This window comes from Rhyacophila brunnea, unplaced genomic scaffold, assembly GCF_057557595.1.
Source record: "Rhyacophila brunnea isolate RB1 unplaced genomic scaffold, BYU_Rbru_1.0 scaffold_2, whole genome shotgun sequence".
In the NCBI taxonomy this organism is placed as follows: Eukaryota; Metazoa; Arthropoda; class Insecta; order Trichoptera; family Rhyacophilidae; genus Rhyacophila; species Rhyacophila brunnea.
The window spans coordinates 27,930,696-27,951,996 of NW_028232859.1; the positions used below are offsets into that span (position 1 = coordinate 27,930,696).

Here is a 21,301-nt window from a genome sequence, read left to right on the forward strand (position 1 = left end):
ATTCTATCATGGGTGTTGACTTCCTGAATTAGTTAACCCCAAGTCCATGCCACTACGTGAACCACAGTGGATATTAAACCATTTCCACACTGGCAACAAGTTGCTGGCAACCTCATTAAATTTTACGATACTTACCATAATTGCTTCAGAAATTTTACGATAATCATCATAATTATCGTAAAATCTAACGAAGGCCAATTCTGTAGAACGTCCCCTTAAGACAGGGTCTGCTCTCTAAAGGCCCATATGATCTCAGGATCGAACATGATGATATAGATGTGACGCATCCATTATGAAAAAGTGGGCCCATTTATCAGGCCTCACACGTATTACGGTTTTTTGATGTGTTTCTAATAGGACAAGGCTTCATGTATGGACTCTTGAAGAACACGATCATAGAATCAAAAAAAATATTTATTTTCATTTTAAAGTTATGTAAGTATATTAATTAATTATTATATTAAATTGCAAGCTTCATATTTTTCCGCTAGGTGCCTCTCTAGCCTTAAAACGATGGTTTTATAATTTTTGATCTATTTATTTATTACTTTACCATGTTACTTACACCCAGAATTTGAGAATGGGGCAAGTATAACATCTTGCCACTTCCCTCGGTCCATTGCCACATGTCACATCTCCCGCCGTGGGTGATCTGAATGGCATCAATCGCTTTATTCCACCACTGCAGCATGAACGAGGGTCAAACATTGTGACTAAATCTATGAGGCAATCACAAAGGTACAGGTGTCACACATTTCAGCGGCATCCGGAAAACACATCTATGCTGTGTGAAGTGTTTCTTCGTGACTACTACAATCACTGAGGGTCGACACGTACGCTCACAAACTCAAGTTTTTGTAACGCGGTCGTACCAATGAACCCCTAAGATCCGGCGGAGACAATGATTCTCAAAGCTCAAGATAATCTATTTGTACATTGATTATTGAATTCTTTTCTTATGGTTTTACCTAGTTGATAATTTTATATATTGCAGATAGGAACTCAGCAAACGCATATTTTTTTAGGACATTGGCAATATTTTAGTTTCATAGCTGCATGTCATTTTTGTATTTCCTTCAATTCATAAACTGTTTATTGTATTTTTTTAATTATTCTTTGCATTAATGCTAAGCAAAATATATATAGGTATATATCAATGTGATTTGTGTTAGAAAATTATTTTTCTGGTAAAGACATGACAACTTTAAACGATTTTCTTTTAAAAACTCCCACAACGACAGAAGAGAAATCTAACCCATTTTTACCAAAAGAGTTGTTTAACCTATTGGAGACAATTGGCGCCAACTTGACAGAGTGATTCTGCACTATTGGCGCCACCTGTCCTTAGACACAACAACTTTTAACAAAAGTTGTAACTCTTGTCAAATTTACTACATCCACATTTTTCTCCTTTTTAATGTCTTCAATGGGTTAAGATGGCAGCAGTCAATAATTTCTGGACTGCAGTCATTTATGAAAAATCTGACATTGACTCTTGCCTCCAAATTCGGAAATGATTAAAAAAAAAAAGCTTTTCAAATAGACTTCTGAAATCTAAAATAACACATATTTTACCAATTATTCAAAATTAATAATGCAATGCATCAAATTCAATTCAATTTTGTTTCGAGCAAAAACATAATACATCAAGACTCCAATAGTTAATTCCTATTAATAATAATCAAGTATATCGTCGCTTAAGAAACAACACTGCGGAAGTCAATTCATTAAAATTTTCAGGGGAAACAAAAAACGTCTCAAAAAATTGAAAATTGATACCTTTTAACTTATTTTTTTTGTGTTTAGTTAAAAAAATGTTTTTTTTAACTAAACACAAAAAAAATAAGTTAAAAGGTATCAATTTTCAATTTTTTGAGACGTTTTTTGTTTCCCCTGAAAATTTTAATGAATTGACTTCCGCGGTGTTGTTTCTTAAGCGACGATATACTGCCCTATCAATAGTAAAATAGTTTTTCATTAAATTTAAAGTCATCTATCATTCAGTGTTTCTGTCTTTTCTATTTTTTTCAATAGTCCGCAGGTGTAAAAAGTTTAAGAAACACACTAAGAAGACTCTATATTAGATAGATCTGTGTATTAGAGATGGGAAAACTGGTCGATTTTGAAGACTAAGTATACTTACTACCAGTATAAAAAAATATTTAGTATAGAAACTTGTTCCAAAATACTATTTATTATAGTATTTGGAATACTATATAGAGCGTTTGGCGTGCGTATGTGACAAAAGTGTCATACTCAACTTAAACTAAAACCAACTCCATATTAGTATTTGATATACGTATCGGCTCAGGGAACTCAGACTCTGCATCGGCTTCAATAGAATCGCTAAAAATACGCTGGGCTCCGTCTGTTCAAAAGTCCCATTTATTATAAAATTTTAAACACATTAAAATTTATGAGTTGCTTTTCTGTTAGGTTACAACAATATTCTTGTAAACAAAAATGAATAACAATGATTTTTTTAATTTTAAACATGTTTTGAGCTCATATAACAAGCCTAAGCCTGTGTGTCATCTCACCACTGCTGGGACAAAAAATTTATGATCTATTTATTATTCATACATTCGAATGCAATAGACTAATAAATTAAAATATACCTACATTCAAGTGCTACCTCGTTTGCGCGCATTTAATGTCAATAGTGTTGAAAGTCTACCAATTGGCGAGTGCACAGAACAGCGACTCGCGATGATATCATCACAAGTTTTTTGGAATAAGTTTATAGGGCCACACATGCTGAGTATGGGTAGTTTCATCCGAAACTTGAATACACAAACTATTGACAGTATTTCCAACTCACCTCTACCGTGTATGTTCTGTATATATATTTTATCAAAATTGCATGCTGTATTGCATTAACTAAATAATACCAAACAAAAGTAATATTCATATAATTATATAGTAATATTCTTTTAAATAATTTACCCGCTAAAATGAGCAAAATGTATTTTCCGTCGATACATCCATTCATTTTTTAGCTTAAAATTTATTATCTATTGAAGAGAGAATTATTTCTTTCCATAGTGAAAATCTACCATTTGACAGTTGTCATTCATTTGTGAAAACCAATCATTTCTGAAGTGACTTTCATCTTTTTCAATGTTGTCGGCACTTAAGAAAACAGTCTAATTTTATTTTGCGAATATATATTCCACACTGTTAAATAGACACTTTGTGAGAAACAGTAAAGGACATGTGAATAAAACAAAAATTTCAAATAATGTTTTCATAGTTTATTGGATATGAGGAACATTTTAGGTATGTAAGCTATATAGTGGACAGTATATTATTTACATATATTTGTAGTTATACGTAGCATATTTCAAAATTATAAACATATGAGTAATAAATCTTTGCAGATATATGAAATATGTATTCGGATTTGCATAACATTTCCATCTCAAATCATTGTTTTTATTTTATCCAGAATCAATATCCTCCAACACATTCTCTATTGCTTGATTTTCTTAAAAAAGCTCGTCATTCCGAATGAATATGAAACCACTTTCTTTATATTATCTTATGTACACAAATATTTATAAGATCAATAAAATATTACTATATTAATTGATATAATATTTACACTACTTTTGTCATATTACATATTGTTTACAGGTTACGATAATTGAAACTAATTTAATGAATAATAAACTGAAAACAAACTGTATACAAAATTAATGTTAAAATATCACCTATAATTTCTATTCAGGATTGAGAGTGATTAAAACCTCTCAATACATTCATTTTACATATAAGCAAAACTAGAAAATTGCTATTAAATTAAAAGTAATAAATAAGTGATAAACATAAATAAAATTAAGAGTAAACAAAATGAACATCATCTATACAATATAATAATATAATTAATAATAATAGTATAGGAGTTAACATACTTCTGTGGTATAATTAAAGTAAATGATAATTTTAAATTTCATTTTTACACATGTTTTATACCTTATCAGCTTGATGTAACTTACAACAAAACTATTTTAGTATGATTGTTGGCGACACTACTAACAATGTATCTGTTACATTAAAATATACGACAAAACGTATAGCACAGCCATTTTGACTTTTTTAATATGATCCTGATGAAGTCTGGTGGCTGGCGGGCCGCAGATACTACGCATCTCGCAATCGGCAGTGAGTGAGACACCGCACCCGCCGGCGTCTACTCTATCTCTGTCCACAATAACAAACACTGTGCACAAAACTCATTGCCCATAACAAAACGTTTCTATAAAGCATATAATTCAAAGACTCGACCGTAAAAACTATATCACTTCTAAAAATGCCAACTGATGGTAATATTACAAAGTATGGATTGAATTTATTATGAACTATTTATAAGCGGAAAACTTACAGTTTACAGTACACTATGTGGACCTAACGATGGTATTAAGTAGTACTCGATTTGAAATAAAATTATCTCGACAATAAGAAAAAACATTATATAACTTATTTGGAATGCACTAAGCGACTAAGCCAATTGAACACTCCACTAATTTACTCAAATAAATAATCATAGTTAACATAAAATAAATCACCATATTTCAGAGTTATTCCTATTCAGAGACATTCCTATCATAAGCCTTGTATGCATAAAATCTAGTATTCATATTTCGGTAGATATAGAAAATTAGACAAAGGCTTTGGAAATAGTCATATTTTATTTTATTGTATTAAATAGTTTAAAATCGCTAATAAATCCAACGTATTGTTTAGACTGCTTAGTGTATTCGTAGTAATTAAATAATTGTTAGAAAATATTAAAACTTATGTTAGGGGAATAGATAATATCAAATCGTTTTTAAATATATAATCGGCACTAGGGGACTGAAAAAGAATACTTTTGACGATTGAAGTAAAACAATTTGTTTCCAGTTATTAAACGCAGATCTTTCAAATATTATTCTAAAATAAAGAAAATATACATTTACCATTAAAAGGACAAGCTTTACACATTTAATATACATCAGTGTAACCAACCTTACGAGTTTAATGTGAAAGTTGTAAATCCCATACACTGCCAGCAAAGCGATACATTTTTCAAATTTATTGTTTTTATGATTACATGTCATTCATTATAAAGAGTTAGGTATGCAGGTGAGCTTATTTTATTTGAATTGAGAATATTTTAGTCAAAAAGCCTTTTGTGTAGTTCGATGGGAATTTTATTGTAGCCAGCGAATAGAATTAATGCAGATTGGATGGTTAGGAGGTTAGGTTAGCATCACTTGGTATTTATTCAACATATATAAAGATTGTTTTATCATGTGTTTGGTTCACATGGTGAGTTTTAACAAGTATGAGTACCTACCAAAGTTTAATTAGGATTGAAAATGTTGTTAACTAATGTGTAATTACTGTCCATTTTTTTCTCAATACATACCTCCCTTTCCACCCCCAACATATAGCATTGACGATAACTATAACATCAAATACAAATACTGTAAATTTTGGTAAGTACTCATTCTTGTTAAAGCTCGGAAACACATGTAAACAAACTTTATACGTAGTGAATACCAAGTGGTACACATTTTATAAATTATCATGAATAATAAACGCTGAATCTCTTAAAGATTAAAAATATTTCTTACATTATAAGAGTCGAATTGTTAGCTGACTCATGACATTGGAGAGAAAACCCATATAATTTCCAATGGAAAAGAGACAACTACGTTATTAAAGAAAATAAACAAGATATTTCGAAGTAGTAAAAATTGTGCGCCAAAAGCAAATCGGCCAGGTGCACAGTGGCGTACTAAAATCAAATAACTTAACTATAAGTTTCGCATTGAAAATGTTTTGAATAACACAAAATCTATCACTAACATGTACAATCTCGATAAGCGAGGGAGCGTTCGATGCTCGGCAGTCATTAAATCCAGTCTTCATTTACATCTCGCTCGACGGTTCTGCAATGGCAGACGTCAACAGAATGATTTCAATCGATGAATACCTCGAGAACGGCGGCACTGCCATCGGAGATTTCGTCGTAGACACGAACGCGCAAAGACAGTCAAGTTTGATTCCATACAAAACACACAACACGTTTTTCGTAGAAAAATAGATGCCCTTAAAACTCTAAAACCTATTCGACTAGACTCGTCTCCCGCGCCAGTAGGGACAATTTAGCACCACGCCCGCGCTTTCGCCGCGCGGGCCCCAACATTTGCACATTTGACATCAATCTTGCGTAGGCGATCGCCAAACGATCCATTTGATCCCCAAGGGTCGATGGACTTGATCGCTGTCTGCATTTTCAGCAGCGCCTCTTCATCAGCCGAGAGCACGTCTGGCACTGAATGATTAATATGACCGCGAAATCTCCATTTCACGTGATTTTCTTCTTTCCTCTTTCTTCGATGACAAAATCCAGCTTCCTTCTCATTTTTGCGATCGATTCGAGCAACGGGGCGGGTCTCGAACGACGAGAGCCACATTCCGCAACTTAAAACGAAAGAGCCCCAAACGATAGATGCTGAGCCGTTTCTCTCAGGGAGGCGGGAGACGCGGGGCCGTCCCGGAATGGAATAGATTCCGCAGTAAAAAAAAATATCGACGCATCGATGGGGGCGATGCAGGAGACGGCTGCGCCGCGATCCCGCACCGCGTCGATTGCGGCGTCGGGGATGCGCTTAGGAGACCGGTCCGGTGGGCGGTGCGGGGGGCAGCAGCGCGGGCGGGGCGGGGGGCGCCGTCAGCTGGGCCAGCGTCTCCTGCGAGGCGTGCGCCCGCAGGATGCTGTTCTCCACCTCCAGCTGGTTGATGCGCTCCATCAGCTCGGCGATCTTCTCTTTTAGCACTTCAACCTCTTCGCGCACGGCAAACATCAGATGACTTTTCACCAGATCCTGGAAAGACAAAAATACGAGAGTTAATAAAATTATTATGTCAATAGGGCACATCGGCTGGGTAATTTTTGAAGATTAATTCCCCACGAATTATTTGTTGAATCTAAGGGGCATAAATAATTTCGAATACAAAATAATAAAGGTTACTGCATAAGATTTGGATTAAAAATATTTAAAAGACAATTTATTATCCATCGGAATTTTTCCAATTGCAATCTAACAAAAAAATAAAATTAGTTTTAAAACAAAAGTAAAACTATTTGTGGTTTTAAAAGTTTTTCGTTAATTCTACCATGAGATTATTTTTGCAAAAGTTTTGTCAATAATTAAAAACAAACTTATCCTGGAAAGAATAGTGTAAAACATAATAACGGCATTTTTAGAGCGTTCGCTAATGAATATATTAATAAAGGCTTATTAGAGAAAGAATATCAACCACTAAATCAGTGGATTGGGTAGAAACGAAATTAATTAAATAAACACGAGTAATCTTCTGCCACAGTAGAGAAGCGCGAAGACCTACTTTCGTATCGGGCACGACCACGTAGCAGGCATCCTGTTGCCCGCGCTGCCTGATCTCGTACAAGCAGCATAATCTTTTTAAGACCGCGACTATTTCACTGATTTTGATTTTATTTTCGGCACTCGATATAGTAAGGAGCAACAAAACGGTGAAAATATCACATTGAATTGTTTTGAATTTAATAAAAAAAATCCGCGTAGAACTGAGAACTGGCACGACACAAAAAAAACTCGACTGATTTGTTCAACGAAGATGCGAATCACTGACAGCAAGATAGTGACAAACAAAATCACGAATGAACAAAAAAAAATAATGTCGCGTCTGTCGTACTGTGTGTAGGTTTCCTTCTGAGCGGCGACTGATGGTCTGCCGGTTGGGCGGCGCGTTTTATACACTCGCCGTGACTATGCATCGTGATGACGAGTAGACCGAGATAAAGCGCTCGGTCGAGGCTTGCGGTGGCCGATTCGCTGGTTCAAGTTTCAAGTAAATATCGAGAGGGTGTGACAGGAGGAAATTTAGCCAAAAGTTCACGAAACAATGTAATAAGCAAATTTCAAAATTTCAATGCTATTTATGGTTAATAGATGGTAATGGTTTACGATTGATATTCAAAATTAGAAATGCATAATAAGAGTCAGCTCAGAATTAAATAGATTGGTTAGACCCATATTGTTATCGTGTGCCAAAAATCAATTAAAATAACCCTATCGATAATATGCACCTACAAGAAAAACAGTCTTGGACGTACATTTTGTTCAATGATCTTTCGGATCTTAAACCCACCAAAATTCATATTAGGTACTAAAAAGTACCCCCTTATAATATAAACGCATCTGATGAAACATGATAAGGAAAACGCTGTCAATAAAATAAGTATGCAAAACAAGTTGTTCAAAGGAAATAAGTTTAAAAAGAAAACACCGTAGCAAATGGCGTAGGCCGTAGACACCGTTTCTACGATGCTACGAGGTAGCAGCTCGTAGCAATTTTCGCATGTTACATAATAATATTCCATAATTTATAAAATTACTACCTACCGATAATATTATCTAATATCTGTGAAGTACATAGATTGGTAGAATAGTTTGCATTCATTTATTCTTACAAGGCTATTGAAATGTAGGGGCTCATATAGCTATATAGTCAACGCATGACATTTTCGACTGATTTAAAAGCGATCACAACGAATAGTTGGCTCCGCCGACCGTGATTCAACGTAACCAAAATAGGAAACCTTGAGCCCACAGCTGCATAATAAAATCTTCTTTAAGATGTTCCTGGACCAGGAGGTGATTTTTTCAAAACACGTAGCTAATAAAGGAATTATAGTCTATAATTGTCGCATTTTAACGAGACTAGATTATTAACAGCAGCTTCGTTACGCGGCCTTGGCGAACGTATTTTTCCACATTTCCGCGTTTTTCCATTGTCCATGTGTTCTGCGACAAAAATATTATGCATGCTCGCAACAGTACGTTTGCGGACAGCTGCATAAAATTTCCACCGGCCGGCATAAAACATCACACGATATCGACAGTTTTCCAACGCACGAAATGCTTACGGTTAGTTACTGAGAAAATGAACATTTCCTAATATTATCTAATACCTACCTATATATATGGAATTAGCAATCATAGATTTAGCCTTAAATCGTAACATGTAAATACATTACAATATTATCCTATTAGCGTATCTAAACCGATTTAAGCTGAGGGACGATAATTGTTGTCCATGTGACGGTAATGAGTATCAAACAGCGTGGCATGTAATTAAAAAACTATATTAAATAACATATTCTTACATCTAATTAAGTAATATCATAATAATACATAACACCAAACAAGCAGAGTGCAAGACTAGGTATCACGTATAAACATATAAATAGATCACCTTATATTCCATATCGATTAACAATAAAAAGGTTACGAAGAATACACGAAATCTTCCATTCAAATGTAGTATTCCTAAAATTACATCGAAAAAATATTGATAGTTTAAACGTGTTTTTTGGTGTTTCGTAACAGTAAATAATACTCTTATTACCTATATGCTTTATACAAATAGCCCTTAGTACGGTATAATTTTAAATCGCAATAGGTATTTGTTTGGTACCCACAAGATGGCAACTACTGTCGCCAGTCCTCATTTACAAAGATATCACAATAAAAAAAATAGATCGCGCTCCGATATGAGGAACAACTTGCAAAAATGTGTTCACCGATTACAAACTACAAGCCAATTAACGCATCAAGGCTCGATTTAATTTACTGAGTATCTTGAGTATATTCTAATTAAATTAAACTACAGCAGGAAAGATAGCTGGAAAATCCGTACATTATTATTAGGTAGTTACTTAATAAAAAACGCAGAACTGGAAATACGATGTGTGTTACGTATATTTATAGTTTTGGAAAAACGTTTCGATTAAGTTAAATTAACCACTCGTTGAGCCTCGCCGTCTTGCCAACGCAAATGTGAAAAGTGCTTTATTAGCAAAATACTTATGTATTACAACTAGAATTAGGATAAGGATACCAATGAATTATTACGGTACAATATCGGACGTGAAGGAAGTACTGTGTCATGTGATGTTAATAGGCAATCGATTCTAAATATGAGTAAAATAAAATATATGAACGGTAACACAAAGTATGCCAAAACACGATATTATACCAACAGACAATAGTTAAAAATATAAATGAAAGGTGTAAGAGAACTAGGCAAGAGAAAATAATTTATGTAACTGTGTGAAGTCACGAAACACTATTTTCTTCAACTTCTTATGTAATACGTTGAACCATAATAGGGGGCACGTACAGATAATTATTAGAAGATTTTTTAAATTCAATGTGAAGAGTCTTCCATGCATAATTATTATAATATTGATTAAGTAGGCGTCTAATCTATTCGTTTCATTTCTTATCCCTCTATGCATAATGCTGAGTGTTCGGTGGAAGGCAGCTGAATCGCTGCAATGCGGGATAATCGCTGAATAAAGGTGACCATTCACTGATTTCCAAGGATTATTACATCACGACTTGGTTACGACGAGTAGATGCAATTGCAACAGTTTAGAAAAAAAAGATGGTTGATGGTGGTCGGTAATAGATTAAATTACACGTGGAATATATAATTTTTTAGGCTTTCACGGTTGTTTTTTATATAGTAGATTTTTGGGTTTCCACCGTGGGATGTTAGCGTATATCGTATAGAAATTATCTAACAGCTGGAAAGTCCTGCACTAAAACTTAAAATATTAAGTACTTATTTGTTTCCCTCTGCAACCATGAACACGACTCTATGAATAATACACGAGACTATAAACGACATGCGGCAAAAACACAAATAAGCAAACATTGCAACATAGCAACATTGAATTATTGCCTTCCATAAAAATCCTCTTTTTATATTAAGTTAAAATTGCAAACATTAATGCTGCATTGGAATGCGAGAAAAAATGTGTCGATGACAATAAAACATCAATTTGCAAGATCATGCTTAAAGTATCGTTGTCAAGTGACGACGTATTTAATACAGAAAACGACATTGAATCGTGTACCTACAATAAAATATTATACTCTTTATACAGGTACTGAATCAATTTGACGACTGTATTGATTGATATACGGTGGTGTGACTATAATGAATGCATGTGAATATGCAACACGAGAAAAATTTACAATGAATATGTCATCAACGTAAATTATTATAATAAAATGCAGTTTTCATTAAAACACACACATTTAAAAAACTAGTTGTCCTTCCATAGAATTGTAACAGTGTGAGATTAATCGATGATAAGAAAATGTATCCATACGTAGTTGGTATACAGGAAAACTTGTAAATGTCTTAAATGCAGTTGCCATGTTTACTATTAAGACTGACGAGTTTACATTGTATACAAAAATACAACGAATCTAGTTAAAAAATCAAATTCAAACTGTGTGTCGAAATTTATTTTCATGACCTCGATATATTCTGGAAAAAGACGAAAACAAGATAATAAACACTATCATAATTTGTGAAAAAATGATAAGATATGAAATATATTATGATTAGCGAGGAATAGGTATTTATTTTTAATATTTACTTTTCCACCTAGATCGGTATAATATACGATGCTCACACATTCAGGGTGCTTCCAAAATGTGTTGACAACTTACCCAGTTCAATCATAAGTGTTAAAATAAATATTCACACACGAATGACTGGGTAGTGAAAATCAAGATTTTATTTCAAAATATTAACACAAATAGTGTGGATGATCCGATGACTGTAGGGCGTAGGGTGTAAGGGATATTCAATTTTATAATTATATACCACAACTAAAACAAAATAATATATTCTAATGGATTTAAATCCAAATTCCATCAAGTACCTTTGGTCGATAGTATTAATATTACAAATAATATATATTCGACAATTATTAATAAAAATTAACAAAACAGTTGAAAAGAATATGCAATACGTTCCTTAGAGATATTGAAATAATATTTGCATTCATTTCCAGAAAAGTTTCATAAAAAAAATCTAGGTTTGTAATAATAGATACGTGTAGATAGCTATTGAGTTGTCACGTCATCGTGTGTGGAGGTGCACGTGATAACAAAGTGATAATAGCTTATTGATCTTCTGTGCTCTTAACCCTGAGTCAACAAATTATCAGTCAATACTTCAATTAGTGTATTGATACAAAACAAAATTATTAACGAAGATTACCGGGATTCAGAATGAGTTGATGTTTAATAATAAATAATTCAAACAAGAAAGATAACGCTGTTATTAATTTCTTTTTGACAACAGCGTAAACAAAACAGTACCCAATCAATCACATTTTAAAATGCTACATACGTATCATAAACAAAACAAATAGAGATATAAAAGTCGTATACTTTTTCGTAGATATCATGAAATTGATAATCAGAAACAAGACTAACTAAAAATAATCAATAATCACAATGAAAAAAATGTTTACAATCGTTATGTTATAAGTACACATTCTAGAAGTAGACAATATTTTACATTATTTTACATCATATAAATACGACAAAAACTTCAAGAGAGACCAAGTAGAAACATTACACCGATTTGGTAAAGATGGTAAAATGTTAGTCTGTATGCAGATTATTACAAATTTCTTTTTTTGCCTTGAGTTTTGTCCTTTATCTATTTGAGGGGCATCGTTTTTTATTTATCGGTCCAGGGTGTCCGGGAGAGACGACATAAAACAATATTACATTGATACCATCAGCGGATTTATCGTTTAAGATGGCCATGTATGAAAATAGAATCTACGTACAAGACCGTATATAAAAGAGAAAAAATATAAATGGAAGTTTAACAGTAAATGGGAGGCCGCAGTAAAAGTTAACGGGTCTTCCAATAGTTTTGCGTCGAGTATACTGTTGCTAAAAATTTAAGTGCCGAGATCTTATCAAATCAGAAAATTCGCAGGCGAAACAATTAACTATTTTGTTTAAATACTACACTGCATTCTAACTAAAATTAATACACCGTGATAATATTATATTACAACATATTGTTTTATTTTAGCCTCATTAACTTAACATTAATGGTATTTTACATTTAAGAGCAAATTAAATGTGTGCATAAAACCCTGTATGTATTTAAAAAAAATACTTCTACAATTCCAATTTAAAGTCCCAATTTCACATACTTCGATATATTTGGTCGTCTGTATCAAACCGCTGTCGTCAATGCGAATATTGTAGGTAAATACATCAATTGTTAATTGAAAAAACATACTTTTATTGATTATAATTGACGGAGAAATATAAAAATGGCGACGATGGATGATGAACGTAGAAGAAGCCATTGCCATCGTGAGGTCCGATAAGTTTCAAGCAGAACGGGAGGTCAATGTACGTCGTTTGAAGGCAGTGTATTTTCAGCACGAGTGGGTGGGTGTTTGTAAATTCGCAGTTTTTACGTGTACACAAGAACACAAGTAGTGCTCTAATAATGAACAATAATAATTATAATAGCCTCTACGTATGCCGAACGTGACTAATTATTATACCCACTTATCTAAGAAAATTTCATCAACACTTTTTTAACTTGAAGATTTAAGGAAAGAAAAAACCTTGCTATTTAATAAGATTTATGTAAATCACTGAAAACAGTATGTGCGACATAACTTTTTTATTTTGCGCGAGAAATTGCAAACATAACAAACTATAATACTATTTACTGACATCAAATTTGGGTCTTAGGGTAACAAAAATGTCAATAATGTATGATGTTGGGTAAATAATACAATAATTGTGGTTTAATACGAGCGGGAAAAGTTTGGAAAAAAATCTGTAGAAGGTTCTCCTATAACCACACGAAGAAATTACTTTTAAATATTGCAATCGTCTGCCAGTAAGTCTAAACATTACAATTGAACTTTGATCTAAAAAAGCAGTCAATATCAGCCATATTGGACGACTATAAAGATAACAGGTTTATGGAAAAATACAGATAACACGCTTGTTTACTTGGTATTTCATCAAATAGTTAATAAATTTGCCAGCTGTGAGTAAAGATTGACATCATACTATCACAAGTACGAAAAACTAGATAACATATTGATAAACAGTAAAAAAGTATTTATTGATTTAAAAGAGAAATTATGTAAATATGACATCCCTATATGTACAAAACAACGAAGTACTTGCGTTTAATATAGTTTGCCTTTATCCGTGATTTTGGGAAGATTATTAGGTACATGTAAAAGTCGAAAACAATATAATATTGTAGGTAGTGCTTATTAAAAAAAATCAATCAACTCGTTTCGGCGTCTAAAATTTATCACAATACTTAGAAAACAAAGTATAAAGAAAAATGTCAAGACGGTGTTAACTAAACTATAGGCTTAAATGAAACAGCTGACAGTTTTCCGATAAATTTCCAGACACTGAGGTCTGTCGGTAATGGCTGCGAAACTTTACAACGTAATAATGGATGACAATGATTATAAAATAATCGCACCAGTCGTGTAGGGTCCCTTTATTGGCCGGAGTGTCAATCATGCATGGTTGATAACCGAATATCACGCCACTACAATATGGATGGAAGAATATTGATTAGTGATTACACATTGAAAGTAGAACGAACAATTTAAATTTGTACCTACAAGTGATACGATTCAACGAACCGAGTACAAATTCAAATCCATTAAAACAACATTATTATGGTCCTTCGTTTACTTTAAACATGGAATTGGTTTAATGGTAACACAAAATGACTTTTTAATATACGAGTTTAATAGTATAGCCTACTGGACGTTATAAGCTTTTTCCAGTTGACTCAATGTCAATTTTTTGATAATAATTATGTATTCCTAAGAATCTAATAATTAAACTGTTTAACTGTTAGGTTTTATTTAATAATTAAGATTCTTCTTCGGAGAAAGAAATTAATTAGACACAACACAATAATATTGATGCTACAGAGATGATTTTTAAAGGTATTATTTGTGTGCGATTAGTTGTTTCTTCAGTTGGACAAGAACACGATGATGTCATTCATTTGGAAAGTAAGATAACTAGCAAATTCTTGGTTTTTTGCAGATTGCCGTTCACCGATTTCGAAATGTAAATCAAAACGCTAGGCGCAATATTATTTGGCAGTTTAAAATTTAAGAATATTTGAGAATACTACTGATTATTCTCTATAGTCTGATTATTATTAGCATCAAATGTGTATACAATTTCTGCCTGCAGACATTTTTAAACTTATCAAATGAAGTGATTGCAACTGTACGTACGTACATCAAACACTTGACAACATAAGTTTTGGATTTCGCAACAAGTTCTTGTTTCAAATATGTACCCACTCGTAGGTATGTAAGTGTAGTTAATTGATTATGAAAACTGATTATGAAATGATTTCTGATGATGTAGGTATTGATTAAAATGATAAAAAAAAACGTAAATATCGTGCTTTCAGGAACATTTTATTGCATATAAGTTAATAAAATAATTGTTATTAATAGCTGAACCACTACTTTATTGTATGTTAATAACTAGTGATAAGTTAAATACCAAGTGAACTGATAATCAATCCATTTAAATATAATATAATGCAATGACATTACATGAAAAATCGAGAAAAAAAAGAATCAGCACGAAACTATCTAATATCCTTGTTAGATTATTATAAATATCAAATGACTTAGTAACAGAAAGCAATGTAAGATTCTGTACCACACTATAATTATATACGTGGTACCTACTATTCATCTGAAACAAGTTTAAATTAAGAAACGGATTGATGATAATTTTCGTTTTCTTCTGGACTTACCTTGTGTATAGATTCTATTCATGGCCGTGATTTTAAGAATATTGACAAAAGTGTAATGCATATTATGTATTACAAGAGCAACTGCTTTGGTGATTGAATTTGGAGCGGATGCAATTTATTGTTTTCGTTCCAAAATAATATGCATCGTAGATTCGTAGGTAAATAAATAAAACACGCGCAAGCAAAACAATTGATAGATAGATTCGTTGAATTTCATTTGTTTTCCTACATTAGCTATTCCCTTAATAACCATTTTTCTTGAGGAAAATTATTATTAAATTGAAACATTCATGTGTTTATTTGGGTATACTGTCCGAAAAGAAGATCTAGGCGATAACCGGAAGTCGATGTAGTCGAAGTGCGATTAACTAAATAAGAGGGGCTTGTTAGTTCACAGTTTTAACACGTAGACAACTAGTCGACAACCGGAAGTCGTTGCAGTCGAAGTGCGGTTAAAATAGGAGGGGCTTAGTTCGCAGTTTAAACAGGTTGACAAGAAGATCTTGTTCGACAGTAGGCGTCGGTGATTGACGAGAGGAAACATTTAACATCTTAACCGTGAAGCAGATAAGATTTTAAATTTAATTATAAGTTATAACAATTTATTATTACTTCATTGAATCAAAAATTCATTAAGTCTACATAAATTTCATTATGTAAAAAATCGTAGCTTGTACATGTTTCAATTTACCAAGTATTAGATTTCCATTAAATAGTAATCGGTAGGTTATTTAACTTACTATTATGTCTGGGCCATTATAATTTAATTTTATACAAATAATACACACATTCGTTCCAATGCAGATATAGGTAATATACAAATAATACGCATATATTTCCATACTTGACCTTTAATAATAAGTTATGTAGGTATCTACATAACTGCATGTCAATCAAGAGTGCATATTTTTAAATCCGGTAATCAATATTTAGCAGGAACTAATAAAATATTAACACAATGTTTACACGTCGGTTGACAAACATTACAAATTGCAATAAAATAACATTAATAATGAAACCGGTACAAACCAACGGCATGGACGAAAACGTGATCAAATGTAAATTATCAATACGTTTGTATAATAATGTAATCGTAATATTATATAATATAAGTGTCAATAATTTTATTATTGTTTTAATGACAATTATATTCCAAGAGATAAACATAATATTCATTGCAATTATTGATTACATTTATAACACAACCCACTTTATATATTTTTATAATTAATAAATCATTTTTATTTATCGTTATATTATGCATACATCATAAACATTGTTTAGGATAAATTAGTAGACATGAGGCATTTATTAAACAATGATTCAAGTTTTTAAGGAACAACATTGTAAGGTCTTTGTGAGTTTGTAAATGTATCAATTAATATTCTACTTTTATCATTGCTAACGCAGGTCCAAGTGATATATAAATCTGTGAAATATTGTGTTATTTATTACTCATTGTATTAAAAGAGTTTGTACTGAAAAAAATAAATAACAAACACGATATATATGTGATAATAGTGACATGACGCTCAGTCGTTACAAGATAGTGAAAAAAATCGCAAGTACCTATTAAAATTTATAAGATATACCTACGTTAGAAACTTGGTAGCCTGTTTCCATTCCAATAAAAAGTTTTTGAAATTTTGGCGGTGTCAGGTCTCCAATTGTACCAGCACCTCCAGCGATTACTGATTATGAGGAAAACTGACGTGGTGCACGCGATCAACAACATTTTGGCAACTTTCCGCGGCCATTAACATATGCGGTGATAAATCCGCACCGGTAAACGACTTTATCGAACGACATTTCGCGTTAATAAGTAGCTGGGTATGACATAAGCTGTGATACCGAATTTTAAGGGTCCTTGAGACACGATTTGTACATTTTATAAGGCAAAATTATTTTCGAAAAGCTGATGGGGTCGATCTTACTACTTAACAGATTAGAAGCGTACGTTGAACGAATTTGAGACAGTATTACTGATCTGTAAGTTATATGGGTGGCACATTGGAGACTTGCAAGTTTCGTTCAGCCTTGCTTCCCGAAGGACGAGAAGGCGACCGTGCTCGTGCTTTCCGCCGTGGCCATTTTATCGATCGCGCTGCGCCACGGGTCGGGGGATGATTCTGGCGTCGTACTGTGGAGGGCAGGACGCCGGCACAAACAGAAATCAACGTTGCGCTACGACAGAAGATTATCTATGGCCGATGCAATATGTACCTACAATATAATTAATTGATTCCATATTTGCAAGCTAAGTAATATATTATCGAAGCGGTGTGTAAAAGGTCCATCAATCTGATCTGAAAACGACATAATTAATATTCACATATTGGAGGCTACATAGGCTCTACGTCTTAAAACGAATAATATGAAGAATAAATTAAATGATATTGTGATTTAAGTGCAAAAATACGATTTACTTGAATAGAAAATTGTGCTTGAGGTTAGCATCGATTAATTTATTTTTATCGAGTATTTTATATACAAAATATCAATAGAAATATTTTATTCCAAGCAGTAAAATTGGGCTGCAACTGCAAAACATGACGATATAAAATTCAACTAAAAGGGTAAAACAAATAGTTCACGCGAATGGTGAGCGATTTGTATTGGTTGCTAGCGCAAAACAGGTTTTACCTATCAGCTGTCTACTGACTACTCTTTTGCCTTGATAAAAAGTAAACAAACACACAAGACTACAGAATCGAATGCTAAGCGAGAAACCGAAATGTAGAACGCGAACAATCTGTAAGCATTGCTCTGCTGCAACGAAATTAAAATTTTACCATCTATTTAATGGCAACGTAGCTAATGGTTGTGGTACCTATGTTTCGTAAGAAAACATATAAGCGTGCAATAGCTTATTAACTGTTAGAAGGTAATAGGAAACTATTTAGATTGAGACCATTTAATACACTTTATTGTTTATATGATACTTAATATAAGATAGGTACGTTTTAATTATTTTAATATTATAGTATAGATAGACGAATTAACTCAAAGCACATTTTCCATGTAGGTAGTTGCTATACTACTAACGGTCGCGTGAATAGATTCACAAGCTTAGTTAAAATAAGAAAATTAATAATAACCACTACATATTATGTTCCATGACATAACAAAACAATACTGTATTGGTTACTTCTTTCTTCCAGCATAATAACGTTTAATACAATAATAATTGTAAGTTTATCTTTGACTTCTTTCAATCTTTTCAATATTTTCAGATACATATTTATTAAGTAATACAGCTGAAATCGTAAATTATCAAAAAATGTCTCAAATTGTAGGCTTCGTATTTTACGGCTAGGTGCCTCTGCTGGCATGCCTCTCCCCCTTAATGGTGGTTCGTTTTTTGTATTCTTTTTTTAATAATTCGAGCATACATACAATGAAATGAGTTACATACGTTGATTTTCCGTTTGACTTTCTTGAAGCAACCATAAGGTAAACAAAACAAAAAGTACTTGAATTTTAACGATGTTTTTCGTCGACGATCAATAATTTTCCGTCAAATGTAATAATTAGGTACTCACTAGAAAAGATACCACAACGAGGGCAAATGAAAAACCAAGGAATATTTAAATCTTGGAATAATTGTTTAATATTTTCTTTATTTACCTAATTTATGGTTGCAGTATACAGGAATTGACAAAACTTCTTTAACTGACTATAAACTAGAATTATTTAAAGTTCCTATAATTCACAGAACATTTTTATTTTGTATTTCTCCTGAAGACACCTCAATTCGTATAATCAAATGTCACATTAGTTACCAATTTTCCTTTAGTACATCTCATTGAGTAGGTAATATTTAGATATATATAGATAAAAGTCTCTTTTATGATTATAAGCCTTATTTAAATGGTATTGAAATGATCTAGTTAACTTTGCATTATTGATACATAATACCAAGGTAAACCGCCAAGCAAAGCAGAGTTTGATATTATGTTTATGAAACAGTGAACGCACCACACGAATAGAACAAATCACTAGTGACTAGTGAGATGGTTGGCGGCTATAAAATATCTTCAGACTGACTTGTCAAAACGGGGATTACGTATCGTCGCTATAGGATTTGTTTCCCGAATATCCATTTTTGTCGAAATCGACATTTTAATGCAGTTCAATTTCTTTTATCGAACTCTACCGAAATCATATATAAAAACGATATATTTTTATCTAGGAACAGAGATATTTTTTTAAAAAACCCGAATACGCCATGTTAAGTTACAATTACTCCGTGGTGTTCTCCCGAATATCCAACTATTCGTACCTGAATATCCAAGTTAATTTTGGTCGAAATATATCTCTGGCTGAGTGTTTATTTCCCGAATATGACTTTAGCCAATCAAACCGCGCTCACGCCGTGCATCTCGCTCCCACATTCACGCTGTCTATCTCTAAAACAATCACGCCCACTTTCATATGTTTCGGCCGTCCGGAGACTTCTTTCAAATTTCGTCTTATTGATATTGTTTTTAACGTTACTATTGTTTTAATAGTGAATTCATCAAATTTGAAGAGATCATTCATAGCTGATACATCACCAGTTCGCCCTGAACTTACAGTAGAGTTGTGGAAGTGACTATTTTAACCTAAATAACTGCATTTTGTTTTGATAAATGACACAAAATCCCAACGGTTATATGAATTCTACAGTATGACCCGGCAACTACTATGACGTAAAAAATAATTATTATTTCAAATTATTATTAATCAAACATTGTTTGTCTTTATTTTACTTTTAATCTAGGTATTTCTATGAAAATAAAGGCGATGCTATTATTTATTTTTGAATGCGCTGATAGTTAATTTAATTTAATATGTATGTTAGTAACTATTTATTTGGTGGATATTATATACTAAGGATATTGGTACCTACCTAATATTAGCAGCTAATGGTAATTAATTTATACATGCTATTATTTTGTGTTGTTATTCCTTACAATAGTAAATATATAATATTTATTTGGTGGTTTGTAATAAGTTTAATTGTCAATTATAGAAATATATAGATATAATAATATACAGATATATATAAATAGATTTTTTTTTTTTTGGAAAAAGTATTAATATAAAATTGTTAGCAAGTACGAGTAAGTACCATCATAAAATATTGGAGAAATGACCGTGACGGCGGTTAATAATTAAAGTAGTAGATACCTTATAATATATTTTCTCAGAAGTTATTTAAAAAAATTATGTAAGTATGTTTAATTATTAGAATGGTACATTCTTAAATCTTGTGAATTATTCGTTCAATAAAAAAATAGTTAATTACTTAAAAACTATTTTATTACTTAATCCGAAAAAAAACCGAAAAAGCGATTACCGCATGTTATTATTACATACGAACTTGGGTAATTATGATCATTAAGTATTTAAATAGTAGAGGTAATTATTAACAATTATCGTGTATATAAATATAACATTTGAGGCGCGTACTTTTTGACCACTCAGTAATCTGTGGGCCGTGCAGCAATACGCTACGGTTTTAAATCCCGAACGTCCATGTTTTGTCCCGAATATCCATTATTCTGAGAGAGCGCTAAAAATTTCCCGAATATCCACAGTGAATACT

General features: G+C 32.5%; 1 protein-coding gene across 2 annotated transcripts in view; it reads right to left on the reverse strand.

The window, feature by feature from the left end:
* Positions 1 to 4,875: 4,875 nt before the first annotated feature.
* Positions 4,876 to 21,301, reverse strand: part of LOC147072139 (uncharacterized) — a 243,702-nt gene continuing 227,276 nt past the window's right edge. The window contains exon 4 of one of the 2 annotated variants that reach the window (XM_085947151.1): positions 4,876 to 6,878. In XM_085947151.1, the coding sequence (XP_085803277.1) occupies positions 6,663 to 6,878 (216 nt within the window). In that variant the 3' untranslated portion in view covers positions 4,876 to 6,662. The remainder of the gene's footprint in view (positions 6,879 to 21,301) is intronic. The other variant, XM_085947152.1, reaches the window with a different exon arrangement.